General features: G+C 38.1%; 1 protein-coding gene across 1 annotated transcript in view; it reads right to left on the minus strand.

The window, feature by feature from the left end:
• Positions 1 to 15,011, minus strand: part of LOC137897827 (protocadherin-9) — a 147,189-nt gene that overhangs the window by 30,818 nt on the left and 101,360 nt on the right. The window contains exon 2 of the mRNA XM_068741907.1: positions 8,222 to 8,423. Within this exon, the coding sequence (XP_068598008.1) occupies positions 8,222 to 8,423 (202 nt within the window). The remainder of the gene's footprint in view (positions 1 to 8,221; positions 8,424 to 15,011) is intronic.

The raw sequence follows: 15,011 nt of genomic DNA on the forward strand, positions 1-15,011 counted from the left end.
GCATCCAGCTAGCAATAGATCAGGTTAGTTTTACTTTAAGCTGCAATGGAAAGAATAATTTATTAATCACTGAAAGTAGTGCTGAATGTGATTAGATATCAAAAATCTACAACTTTTAAAATATTATTTTTGTTCTGCTTTCTAAAGAATTAAGGAAATTATATATTAAAAATGAGTTGCATTCATCCATTTTCTTGTAGATGACACAACCTCAATCGTCTCCAGCCGCTTTAGCCGCCTTGCAGGTCACGGGTCTGCTGGAGCCTATCCCAGCTTACTACAGGCAAGAGGCAGGGTACACCCCGGACGAGTCGCCAGCACGCTGTGGGGCCGCACAGAGTGAAACAACTACTCACACACACACTCACACCTACGGACAATTTGGAATGATTAATTATCCTTAATTGCATGGTTTTGGACGTGAGACTTGAACTCCACACAGATAGGAATCCAACACAGAACCTTCTTGCTGTGCGACGACAGCGCTACCCACTACGCCACCAGAACCAGGTTCTAACTTGTTTAAAGAAACACATTTTTTCCAAATACATGATCTTGTTCCACTGTACTTTAGTCTTTAAATGAACCTGAATCCCAGGCCAGCCATCACTAATAATGACTACCCACATTCCTACAAACTGGAGCTGACCTCATTTGCTTCTTTTTTTTTCCCACACATCTTTGGCATTCTAAAATGATTGGACATGCTCCATACATCATTTTTCTAGTAATATTCGCATATTGCAAAGGAAAGGAAAATACGATCTTTGAACTTACATTATTTATCATTTAAACACTTTACTCCAGGGTTAACTATTATCTATAAAGACAAGAAGAAATCCTTGAAAATAAACTTTTTGCTTTGATTCTTTCCATGTTATTTTTGAACATAATGAATCAATACGACTTCTTTGTGATGCTATTGACTTCCAGGTATTTCCCTTGGCTACAATTTTGTCAAATGTAATTAGGACGGAAACTGACAATGGTGTATTTTAGTATGTTGTGTTGCATATATGTTATGTTCTGTGCTCAGTGTTTTCTTATATGCATGGTGTTATATACCTATAAAATGAAAGGTATTTTGCACTTGCAATACAAACTGCTTTGCTAAAATGTGGTTTAGTATAATTGGTTACTATGTCTGTTTCAATCAAATTAACTATTTTATGAATTAAAAATTATAATATTGCTGTAGTTATGTATTCATAACCATGATCAACCATGCAATTAAGGGCTGCTGAAAATGAAGGTGAATAAATTCGTATACAAAAGAAATACTGTACTGGACATCACCAGTACTGGACATCACCTTGTCACTCATTCCTTCGGGATATGGTCATGAATTAGACATTGCAGACAGAATCAGCCACCAAATGACAAGAGTAACTTGTTGTCCTCTATGACTTGTAAAGTCCCTGTCAGGCTGTCACGAGCAAATACATCAGATTTCTTGACAATTAATTTATCCGCCCCCTTCAGCAATTCATTGTCATTTTAAATACTTGAAAGCAACATTGAGATGCTTCGTTCCAGCAAGGCGTGTTAAAATCAAATCACCAGAGTCTCTGAGATATTGTGCATGGCACACGGATGAGCTGGCAAATAGTCTTTGTCTTCTGTTTTTTTATCATCATGTCTTCTGGAGTTTACAAGCATGTGCCACTATGTGGGGAAATGCATCAGCTCATAATATAGGCGACTAAGATATGCTTTAGATGATCATTGACAATTCTATAACCATTAAGTGGATTGTTTGATATGTCTACTGATATCCGCAGACTACATGTTAATATTTAAATGTATATTAAACATTGTAATTATAAAAGCTCAATTTACCCATGCAGATCCATCTAAAATGATTATTCCTTTGTCTTTGACTGAAAAACTGAATTTTATTTTATTAACACTCTGAAGAAGTGCAATCAGAAATGTCTTTTTTCTTTTATTTTTTGATTTAACTGAGACCTTCCAAACATCTGCTTGAGTTCTCAGTGTCACACTCTGAGTTGTAAAATGGTAAATTTCTGCAATTAACCAGGAGGCATCAGCTTGGTTCCTGGTGGATTTTTACACAAGCTAAACACCATATGCTTCCCTCTGAAATTCACAGCGCTCACACACAGACACACACACAGACACAATCTCGCCTTACACTCATGCACACATCCGCATTAAGATTCCATCCCATTTTGAGAACAGCATCTGAAAGGATTCATCACAGTGACAGCACCACTTCCAACACATTTTTCAGTTTGTCAGAAGTCTCTTTAGCGCTTGTTCCTCGCCTCTCCTCGGTTTCCTCTGGGGTGATGCTCCGAGTCCCGCTCAAAGCACACAGCATGGGATTAGTCACTATCACAGCGTTCACTACCCCCAGATCAGTTCACCAGGGTTAAGGTGCAGCTTTCTCCTTTCTTTTGTGAGAAACTCTCAGAGCGAAATGTTAAAGGAACCGAGTCAGTATGAAACTTTAATGCTTTGATAACCCATTTAAGTTGCTGTCTCAGTGCAAATAGTGCTGGGTTTTGCCTCTGGTCCTAACTCCTTCTGACTGGAGTATCAGGACCTAAACCTAAAACAGGTTTAAACAGAAACATCAACGTTTTTCATTGTTGTTTTATTACAGCAGCGTCAAAGGAAATTACGACGCCCTTCAAAAAAATATCACACGTCGTCTTAGTTTAGATTTTTTTTTACTACTTCAACCACTTAGGTATAATTTAACATTTCTATCTGAATGAATTGTTAAACTGGTAAAGAAACGATTTCTAAGCATACAGTAAAATCACAGTCACAGCAGCCAAGGTTTTTGTTTTCACTTAAAAATGTAATGATACATCAATCTTTAATTACAGATAAAACAATATTCATTTCACAATGAATAAGTATACAAACATGACATTTCTCACTTAAATGAACAAAGTCAACACGTGCACAAATTGCCGTCACTCAACACACAAAGGACAAATAACTGTCATTCCCAACAGTATAATCCAACAGTCCTCCCTGTTGTGACTAATCATCAGCATAGGAGATGTTCTTCATCAGCCCACCCGTCTGCTCACCCGGGTTGTTGGCACCGACTGCCACGATAATGACTGAGGCTACCCTGAGACAATGTTTACTAGCTGACAGCAGCGCCCTGCTCGCTCCGTATGCTCCAGCAACCATTTTCATTTAGCTCACTTCTGAAGCTCCTGCCTAATTTCTCTTTGGAGACAGAAATCCGTTAAACCCCATTCTATCCTGGGGCAACATATTTACTGAGGGCTGGCTTTCCAATACCTGAGAGAGATTAACGCTGCACCCTGATTTATGAATCCTTGCCACCCACCCACCGGCTTGGTCAGGGGGCCCTAGCTACTCTACCCCACTACTCCCTCTTCACACAAGGGGATTTAGGTATCAGGAGGAACACACAAGCGCACACTTCCTCATGGACAGCAGAGCTGGGTTTAAGCGAAGTTATAGTGCAAATATGCATTCATTATCCCCTGAAATATCCCTTAAGAAAAGACATCACAGAACTGGCAAAGATTAAACTTGGTTCCTCATGCTGTTAGTGGCAGGTGAGTCAAACCTGCCATAGGATATATCCCCCCCGGGGAGAATAAATCTTGACGGCGCATGTTTTAAGAAGCACTCCATTGATTTGTTACTTTGTTATACAGTTTAAATGATATGCAAATAGGTAGTCTAGGTCTGTCGCTGCTGGATCTGTGACATCCATCTTCTGTTTTGGCATCCCACCATCTCACTGGCACCACTGACTGTCTCTGACTGAGATGGTCGGACGGCTGCCAGGCTGAGCGACAGTCTGGTATTTGTTTATCCTAAATAGTCAATTGCTGGGCGTCTGTACTACAGAAAAGACAGAACCGCTGGCACAGAGTTCACTGATTCATTGGGTTTGTTTGTTTGTTTGTTTCTCTTATTCAGCTGACAATGTTTTTAAATTGCCCTAATTTCAATGATGATGAATTGATAAGACTACATGTAATGTGCTCCTCTGGATACAAATGTATTAACATATTTGCATCTTAGTATGTGTGGGCTTTTTTCTCCTCCTTATAATTTCATACCACACATAATTGTCTACAGATTTCAACAAATCCTTGTTTGCTGTGGGCATCAATAATTCTACTCTAAACTTTGTTTAGGGGGTTAACATGATGGCAACAAATGTCTGGATTATTGCAAAGGGGTCTTGTCTGTGGTAATAAAGTGCTTGATATTACCCCTGCAGCTCTGCTCGAGTGCAGCAGTGTTCTTCAACTTCAGCCAAATTCAAAAGTGAACTTAAGTCAATGGCATTTTGGGAACTTTTCATGTATTGTAAGACAGTTATCACAGCTTTTGGTAAATATGTAATAAATATCTTCCAACTTTTTATGTGCTAAGCATATAAGATATGAAGTATTAGGTTATTATTCATATAAGCACCTTTGGAGAACATAAATCACAGGATTATGACATAATGAAACTATATAATAATTAAAAATGAAAACTGTATCATTCTTGCATTTTCAACATTATCTAAAGTACGGAGTAAGATCTGTAAATCATTGTTGGTTGTATTTCCTTTTCTTAAACCCAAACCACCAACTTTGCTAAAAACAATGTGTGCCCATCTGCTCATGACAACTTGACTCTGTGCAGGGGTTGAATACTTATTGTATGTATATCAGTTAAACTACTTTAAGTCAAGCTTTAATGTAAATGCTATAAATGAGTTGCTGTTTTGTGTAACTCAGGATTCTATAGCATTTAATTTAACGATAGGCCTGATAGCACACAGGTAAGGTGCGTTATCCAAGCTGCAAATCTGCTGTGCCAGAGAGAGACACTCCTGCCGTCTGGGAGAAACGCCATCGGAAATTGCCATTTACAAGTATAACAAAATGGCGGTGAGGCAATCCTGTTTTCCGGAAGCATATTTTCACAATATTGTGCTAAAATTAATAATCAACATGTTGAAACATTTTTTGACGAGAACACTAAGTCTGAATGGCACATGTGCCAGAGAATCACACCAGCATCATTGTGATATTTCGCAGTATCTGCTTTTATCTAGCTGATTTGCTCTAATTAGCATGAACTTGTTTTTGTTTCTGAACACTATTCAATGTTGAGAGTTGAAATGACGCTTTGATGTTTTAGACAAAGCGGCAAAGAAAGGAAAGGAGCAAGGTACCTCAACGAGGGAGTTATCCATCATATGCTGCCCATCAATGATTAACGGTTAAAGTGGTTCCATTTTCATGGTAGAGAACATAACAATCTTGCAGTCGAGCATTTTGTCCCTCTCCGCCAAGCCCCTTAATAGCTACCCTCGCTCGTTCACATTGTGCTGTTTGAACAAGCTACTGTTTCCACTCGTCCACTCTTCCCCATTTGCTCCCTCCTCTGTTTCCGTCAGGTGGGCGTGTTCCTCTGCATAGATAGTGCAAGTATCCTGGTTGGTAAGCCATCTTCATGTTAACATTACTCATCTTCAAACAGTATCTCCAAAGTTCAACTAGCACTTTCAAGGCAGCATGCACACATACTGTGTTATGCATATGTGCAAGTAGAATGTGATGATTCATATATTACTAACCTTAAAAGTGATTTAATTATGAATAAGTAGGAGCATTATAGGCCCCAGCAGATTAAACATTTAGCATCATTTGTTTGTTACAAACCCCAGTGCATTAACAAATACATTAAATGCTGATGTTGCTTGCAGATACCCAGCATTTATTATGTGACACATTTAATAGCTTGTTCTGTAATTGTTTTTGCAATTTTAGAGCTAATCTGTTCAATGACATTGTGAGGGGAAATAAGATAAAATCTGGTATGGTAAAAAGTGTGTGTAATTGAAACCGTCTTCTTACTTTCCATAGCTAGTGACAATTTCCATTGAAATGGCTACACGGAATTTCTTAAAAATTGAACATTTCTATTTCTTACATATTTTAAAATGCAGTGTCACTAATCTGATGACAAAATAAATTGTAATTATTTTGTGTATCAACATGATGGTAATGTTATTTATTGATGTATTACATTGCTGGTGTGTTGATAACCTCTTTGTTATGTCTTGGAAGAAGACATGCAATAATTAGATTATATTTTAGATTAGATTACATAGCAAAAAAGTGTCTAAATTTGTGGCATGAAATTTTGAGAAAGGACACTGGCCAGATTTGTATTCATTATCAATTCAATTAAATTATCTTGCTTGACATTCGTTGTGAGGTTCATTAAATTTAAAAGTTTCTATAAGTAGATTATATGGCTATCTTGAGTAGCTTTCAGAGGATTGTGTGGCATGTTTTCCTTTAAATATAATTAAAAAAATCTTGCCATTTTCAAAAAGTTTCATGTTAACGCAGCATTTTTCCCTGTCACTGTTAATAACTTGCCAAGGAACAACAACTGCTTCCAAAACAGGAATCCGATGCTTAAAGACAAAGACTGTGACTCTTGATCTGGCTTCAGAAAAGCAACCGACTCTTTTTTCTCATTTCTTTCTTTCTTTCTATCACATGAATGCACACCCATATTTATTCATGGTAATTGCATTTGTGTTCATAGAGAAAAGCCAGAGTCCACAGACAACTTGTGTGCACTTCACATTTGCCTCCGCCAGGGAGAGTTTGAAGAATGAATTAGATTATGCACAGGGTCCAGTGTCACCAATCACCAGCCAAGCAATGGCTATGGTGAAAAGCAATAAATATAAAAAATACCTTTAAGTTTATATTCTTACACAGATTCCTAGACTGTAAATATCATAAATACACGTGTTTATAGTGAATAATTCAAGCCTTTACATACTGTAATCTTGAATTTGCTGTGACTCTCATAGGTGCATTTTGTTACTCATGCATACATATCTAATTTGCATATGTTGATTTAACATGATGCATTAATGTCTGACAAGCAATGAAATGTTGCGTGCACATCAACAGTACCGGCCAATAAATACTTTTAGTTTAATTACTGTTTTAAGCATGAAATATTCTCATGTCTTTTCTTACTTTAATGAGTAGTGATAGGATTTTAAGGAAGTGTAAGGCCATGCACATTATTATTTAAATCAATATATCATTTATATCGACTTTTGGACTCAGGGAATACTGTCAACCTGAGGATAGATGGCAAAAAAAACCATATAAAAATACAATTGGAAAGCTGACAGCTCAGAGATTAGGCTATGTTACTTTACAAATAACACATGTCGCCTCAAGCCTCTAGACAGCGACGAGGAGCAGACTATAGAGGTTTTGAAAGCTCATTTATTCGTAAAGCAAAACCCTCAGCTTTCCTTTTGAAATTTCTTACCTCTCACTAGTTATGTCACAAAATGCAAAGGTAATTTATCTGATTTCCACGCATCAACAAAAACCTGCAGCTTTCTCTCCACATTTACTCATCAGTCAAAAGTCCACCTTTTAAGCCTTTACTAAACAGCATGAGACAAACTTGTTTTACCCAGAGCGATCCAGCACTCATATTCTACCGGTGTATCTGGTGTGCTTTTCTACTACTAGTGGAAACTAAATAAATCAACAATGAACTCATTTAAGATGGATTTAAGATGGATTTTGCCTTACGGCAATGCTAGCCAGTTAGTTGAAACTGCACATGGCTCAGCCATGTGTAGTGCTGTTCATTGAGTCAGTAGGAATACACATTACTCACTGAGTACATCTGCCAACTGTGAGTACATCTGCTGAATTACATTCTGTATGAAATGAAACGCACAGTGCAAACACAACAATGTGTTCATGTGCTTCTGGGTGCTCAGCAGGCAAGCCGAAATTGACCTCCGGGTGAGTTTCTTGATCTCCGCGCATGCCCAGCCTCTTAACGATAAAATGAGAAAACTGGGTCGGAGATGTGCATTCCCAACAGCAATAGTTAAGAGTTAACATTTTCAACCGAGAACCGAGACTTACAACTGGGAAATCATCTCTAAATAAATCAAATGAGTTTCACAAATAGGTGAGGAGCCTACGGGAAGCCCAGGTTGGCTCACGGGAGGAATGAACAAGTCTGGATGATTAACTTAGGAATGAATGACCTGCTCGTGTATCCACTAGAAACCTACTTGAGCATTCAAATGGCTCTAAATTAAATGATATGTGGCACGTTGCCCTCTCATGTCCTCCCTCACTATGTCCATGTATGCATACGTAAAAAAGAAAGTCAGTGTATTAAAACTCACCGGAGTTGGGATCAGAGTTGCCGTCAGCTTCAGTCCTCTTATCGGGGGAGGCCTGCTCATAGAAGTCGTCCTGCGCCTGCACCAGAGGGAGAGGTTGTGTGAGGAGGGAGCCACTGCCTACAGGCTCGTGGTCCCCGAGACCGCTGTCACTGCAGCTCTCCTGAGAGCCGTCCGGCAGGTGAAACGTGACGCGCCGTTGCGACTAGAAGCAAGAGCACAAAACAGAGCCTCCGATGTTAGTGCTCTGCTCTGCCAGCTCATTATTTTTGTTATTTATTATAATCCTCTTTTTTTTTTGCACTTAAATATGTATCACTATTTGCACTGCGTGATTACGCTAGTTTTAATGCTGCTAATATACATCTGTGTATCCACTCCTGGTGCTGCTGTTTTGTGATGTGTCTGTACTTATGTTTTTGTATCTCTGTCATTACTGTCACATGTAGCACAACTTCACCGAGAAAAAATCCTAGTCTGTGAACCCTCATTGACAATAGCAATAAACTACTTCTGATTCTGATTCTGATACTAAGTGGCTGATGGTCCAACTTGCCATTTGAAAAACGGATTACGAATCGGGACTGATCACAGCACACACATGCTGCATCTGAACTCTGACACGAGGAGCTATGGTTCAAATAAAGACTATGGTCTGCAGTTTAGAGAATCGAATAGAATTGGCTAAACTTAGGAAACGTTTTATGTTCTAGAAAACAAATGGAAAATGAAACTGATATCTTCTGTGTCAACAGTATTTGCAACTTGCCATATGATATATTTCTCATGTTAATAGGAAAGGAAACTGGTCAGCATTAAAACCCCTTCATAAGCATGTTGCATATTAATTATATTTATAAAATTAATTTCTAGGAGACAAGACTGTCCAGTTTTATTATAGTCGTGATGATTGCAGAATAGCAGTGTTGATTAGTGATGGGAAGGGCTGTTAATATAAGGTACATGTTAAATACACATCAAGATTTACTGCAAAATGACAACCACTAGCACACACAGATCTCACACTCTAGCAACAAGGTCAAAGAGACATTTATGACAGCTTCATAAATACAGAGTGCAATTAACGTCAGACAGAATGAATCAATATGTAATTTATAAATATTTTTTAAGCAGAACATTACTTGTTGGTGAAAACGGCTGCAGTGGAAGTTCCTGCTTGATTGTTTACTTTGTGTGCCAGGTTTTTCTTCTTTTTTTTTTGTTGGGTTGTATCAAAGTCAAAATGGCCTGGAGAGAGAACAGAAGGTGCCCCCCATGGTCGTCTTCTTCACACATTCTGCACTCTCAGCAAGAAGAGGCATTTCCTAAGTGCTGATTGGACGCATGCTGTAGCCTCTTTTTCACAAGAGCACCTACAAACGCACACATCGTACCGCAATTATTTTTCTACAAAACTGGGCATTATTCTCCCATCTTTGCATCTGCATCTCACTTTTCACTGGCCAGAATCTAACCACCCTGGCATGGCTTCAACTGATCTAAACTGCACCAGCTAGGTTTTCAGCTGGGAGTTAATCGGAGATCACATAATACTCCCATTTTAGCTTCACTGCATTGGCTGCCTGTCAAGAACACAATTGATTTTAAGATTCTTTTAATCACTTATAAAGTACTTCATGGCTTAGCTTGTATCCACATTTCTGAGCTCTTGACCTCAGCAATGCCGACGGGTCCCTCAGGTCATCCAATCACGGCTCAAACTGCAAACTAAAGGTTACTATTCCTCCCTCTCTCAAATAACATTTATTTATTCATTCATTCATTCGACAAGACAAGAGTGTTAACAGATTTAAAAATGTTTATACCCCCACTTTTCATAAGTTCAATATTCTAGAATTTTGTGTATTCCTCTGTGCGCAATATGGTTTGTTTGTGGATGTAATGTTTCTGTTGAGGTTCACTGTAATTTATTGTATTACGTAACATAATCTATTGGGCTCTACTCAGATTCACAGGCAATTGCCATAAGCACATAATATATTTTTTAAGAGTTTTTAATCAATTTGGATTAGAAAATGCATTTCTATGAAAATTGTTTACATGGGAAGTAGAAAAGGTGAAATTTTACACAACTGAATGCTTCCAGTCACATGATGGGTATTGAATGAAGTACTCTATTGTGTCAGCGTAAGGGTGCTGGTATAAGTACTGGTCTAATACATCTTTAAACAATTCCTCGCCCTGACACATGCACACAACGTCCTTTAAGCCATCCTGATTGAATTTCTGATTTAATTCAAAGTGCCTTTTCCCTTGCTCTAATGACATTTTCCTCAGGCTTTTTCATAAGTCCAGACAGAGGCCTCCAGCTAACCTTTTGTGAGCACAGAGAGGTCTTTGCCACATCCTCAGTGATGACAGACAGAGACAGGTTTTACAGTAATTATTGGCAAAAGCAAAGGTTATCAAATCTGCAATCTAATGCAAATGACCCCATTATATATTTTAGAACTTATGCAAATACACACAACATTTAATTAAACAAAAAGAAGGAACAAAGCAAGAAGAAAAGGGGGTGGTTAAAATGATGGAGGTGAGGGATTTTCAGGCATACAACAGAGACTGTGCATGAAAATGAAAAACTGTTTTCAGGTTGGATAGATGATAGGCCATGCCTTGTGAAGATGACTGCTTCCATGACATTTTTATTCATTATCAGATATGAAAATATATTAATTTAGATTTCAACAATTGACATGGCAGATTCCAACTGCAAGTGCAAACTCAAGTACAATAATTAAATGCAAAAGTCTATTAAAACAGTAGGAATATGGATAAATGTCATCGTAGTAATTAGAAAGAGGAATACGATCAGATGTGGCCTTTCGAATGTAGATAATGCAACAGGGGGAAAAAGTCATCTCTGAAGAAATCCTCTCCTTTTTTGTTGATGTTCGTGCGTCAGTTATGTGTGTGCAGTTTGAAAACATAAAGAAAATAAACCAAGCAAAGGATAAAGGGTGAGTCAAGCATTTGACGTGTTTGGTGTATCTCCGCTTAATCGACAGTGGCTTTGCATGGTTTTCTTCTTGCTGATGCCAAATGAAGAATCCTAAGGCACGGAAGCAATCTATTTTGTTGACTATCCTGGAAGCATCGGGCTGGGAATACTGGCACTAGCAGCCTTTGACCAGCTCCATGTATATTTTACAAGGCTAATTACAGCAACAATGAAGAGATTATGCTGTACTGTTGGCAATCCTGCAGCAGTTGGAGGAAGAAATTAGTGATATAGAGGACATGCAAATTAGTGCAACATTAGAATAGTCTGCTTAAATAGAGTACGCATGTGTGTACATACAGTGCGTGTTGTGTTGAATAACCACCGCATTAAATATCCAGTAGTGGGTGTTGTTTGTTGGTGTTGTCCATCAGCTTTGGTGGATGTGGATATTTATTGGTTTAAGCACGATTGAAGATATTTGATTGTCTCTGCTGCTGACAGTCACATGTAGCAACATTAGCATAAAAGCAGCTTAAACCATCCCTGCTGCCAGTTTACAAGATATTATGGCTTAGTGCGCCTGCTAACTCTTATTATGTGCTTGTTTTCATAATTTGCTTGACCAAACACACTCACTTTTAACAAGCACAAAGCAAATAACAGCACTTTGCTTCTTGAAAGTTTAAATTCCGGCGAAGCCTGCAAATGATCAAGGACATTCTCCCTTGGCTCTTCAATGAAAAGTTCTATTATTAAACAAACTGAGAATATAATCTGACAGAGGAGGTTAGCATTGAAACGTGCTTTGGAACATTATACACAACAGTTTATTGTTGGGAAAGTGCAGACTATTACCCTGTATCACGTAATAAACCTTCGATTTTAAGAACTGCTAAAAACTGGATCTATAGTTCTATACTAAAATTGACATTGATTTTTTTTAAATGTTATTCTAATATCCTAGCTTCATTCCCAATTCACTTGCAATATGTAATTGCAATGCATTAACAAATGCTTACTATACAATTGGTTGGTACAATGAAATAAAATTGGTAACATTGTAAATTTGACCTTAAAGGTATCAGCTGCGCAGTCCACTTTGGTTCAAATGAAGATTAAAAATAAAAAATAAACTATATTTTTGGACTCTGAAATTGAATGACAACCTTCTGACATCAGAAAGGGATGTTGAACCCCAAAACATTGTTTATATGTTTATGAATTCCCTGTCAATGAGACAATGTTGATTGTTTAAAGCAATGTCTGCAATAAGAGACCATTAGCCTAAGCACTCAAAGTTAGAGAGAAATACAGTGATCATAAATTGAGTCATATAGCCTTTGTTACCATTATTTAATACTCAATGAAGTTTTAACTACTATGTTTTTCTACTGTAATGTTTAATGAATCGTTTCTACTGAAAATCACAGTAAGTGATTAAAATACAGTGTGAGTGGTACTGCACAATAAAAACTCAATCCTAGAACAAAAAACAACTGATCCAAGTTTGGGTTTATGTGACAGAAAACAAATAGACATAGGGCTTTGGAAGTCTCCTGAGTGGTCGCATATGGTGCACAGTGTGCCAGTAAAAAAACAACTTCTGTGTTATATTGTGTTCCAAACGAAGACAAAATAACACTACATTTCTATCAGGCCCACATTGAATGAGAAGACACGCACACTGAGCAGCCTAAGTGTTTGTTCACACACACTCACACACACATGTACACGCACACACGTGTACACACACTAATGCAACCCCCTCACCCTCACAAATAATCTTATCTAACAGCAGTGTGACACCTGCGGTGAGAGCACACTTCCCACGAGTCCGTTCTCACAATCAGATCACTGAGGGAGATCAGTCAACCAGGAAAACAAAACTCACAGAAAGATCTCTCTCTCTCTCTCTGTGCCCTCCATCACCTTTCCGTACAGACCAAATGTGCTGTGCCATCTGCTGGCCACCTTGGAAAGTACACTTTTTTTTTTTTAGTCATACTGGTCATGCTGCATCATTTCCACACTAATAATACTCTGCTTCTAAACCTACACACACACACAAAACAGATGATAGACAAAGCCTCCTGTTGACATAACAATCGGGTTTCCTTTGGGATCATCCATAACACAAATTACAATTTCAGGCAGGCAGGGCTCTATTTTGATGACATAAACAAAGCCAACAAAACCCTTTTCGAGCAGCTTTTTTTTTAAAAAAAAGAAAGACAGAAATGGAAAAAACAAATTCCAAACTTGTTTCTGTAAGCAACACTGAAATGAAAGTGAAATAAATCACAATCTCCTCCAACTGATTCTGACTATAATCCTGACATAATGTGGTCCTCCTGCCGCTCCCGAGTCGAAGACTGCTACCTTTTGCTGTTTTTGTATCATTAAATCATCACTAGGCATTTCTAAGCAACATCTGCATTCTGCCACATTCAGAATGAAGCTCGATCATTCACTCCCTCGCTCCTCGGTGAAACACACACACACACACACACGCACACACACACACTACATTTCTGCCTTTTCAAGCTTGCCATTGGGAAATGGGTCAGATGTGACTTGGATTTATGTATCTTGGTGTTTGTGTGTGTGTTGTGTTGCAGCTAATGGTGTTGTGCTTTGTGTTACTCATTTAGAGAACACTTGCTTATAGCATGTGATTATCAGCACAGTCCATCATTTTGAGTATTTCTGGCCAAAACAATCTCATGCAGATTTATGGAAGCAGGGTACAGCATGTATGCTTATTTATTTACCCTTCTACCATTTATTGTCTAGCCCACATAGGAAACACATTTTTTCTTGTTAAAACACCACGTGTCGTCGCACAGACATGTTTGTCACTAGTCTCACACTCTCACCTGCCATCTATCATAGATGACATCTTTTGACAGATGACAAGATCCCTCTTGCTGAAGTCCCGTTTGTTTTCTTTCCGTCTATCTAATTAACTCAGTTTCATCCCACCTGCATACATTAGCACATCTCACCCTTCTGCATGTTTGGGTTGCTAAATATATTTTTTTGTTCAAGCCTAATAGGCTACCAGTCATAATATGACATTACAGAAGACAAGAGGGAAGAGGAGATGAAACAAAACAGGAACCAAATAAAATAATGCAAATTTAATTCACAGCTTGAGCCTTTGTTCCAAAAGATAAATACATCAACATCGTGTAAATCTCATCATACAGTTTAGAGCATTTAGAATAAAATGCATTATTATTAATAATCGTGTATCAAAACAACACTGATGTATATATTCATCTTATAAATTGTAATGTTTGTTTTAGCTGTGTTTTGATCTCAACCGGGTAAATATCTCAGTTTAGCCTCTTGATGATTCAATATGGTCCAAACAGATGCCAACCGTGTCCATCTGTCTTTCGTTGTTGAACTAGTTCATTAATATGAGGATTTTCCTTTTCCACAAATGACAGTATGAAGAGAATGTAACAAGAAAACAAACACAATGATCTGAAAGAAGTCAGAATTAAAGGGAAATGTTGAAGGGAAAACCGAACCTTCATCCCACAGAAATAGATGGAATGAGGTAAGAAACTGTAATCATGAAAGTCCACACCGAATCGCGATATATGAGCCGACTGACTTCTGGATCATCTCTGTCGACTTGAAAACAGCACTCAGTGTTTAACTGCAGCTACCAGGAAACGGCGGTGGCTTGATGGAACTAATCCTGAAATCACCACCTGCCTACAGCTAGAAACACAAAATGAATGCATTTCTTAAGATTACATGGCCATGTCCTTTTTTCTTTCAATAATTAGATCTACTAGATCTGCAATCATCTTA

The sequence above is a fragment of the Brachionichthys hirsutus genome, chromosome 1, assembly GCF_040956055.1.
Source record: "Brachionichthys hirsutus isolate HB-005 chromosome 1, CSIRO-AGI_Bhir_v1, whole genome shotgun sequence".
NCBI classification, from domain to species: Eukaryota; Metazoa; Chordata; class Actinopteri; order Lophiiformes; family Brachionichthyidae; genus Brachionichthys; species Brachionichthys hirsutus.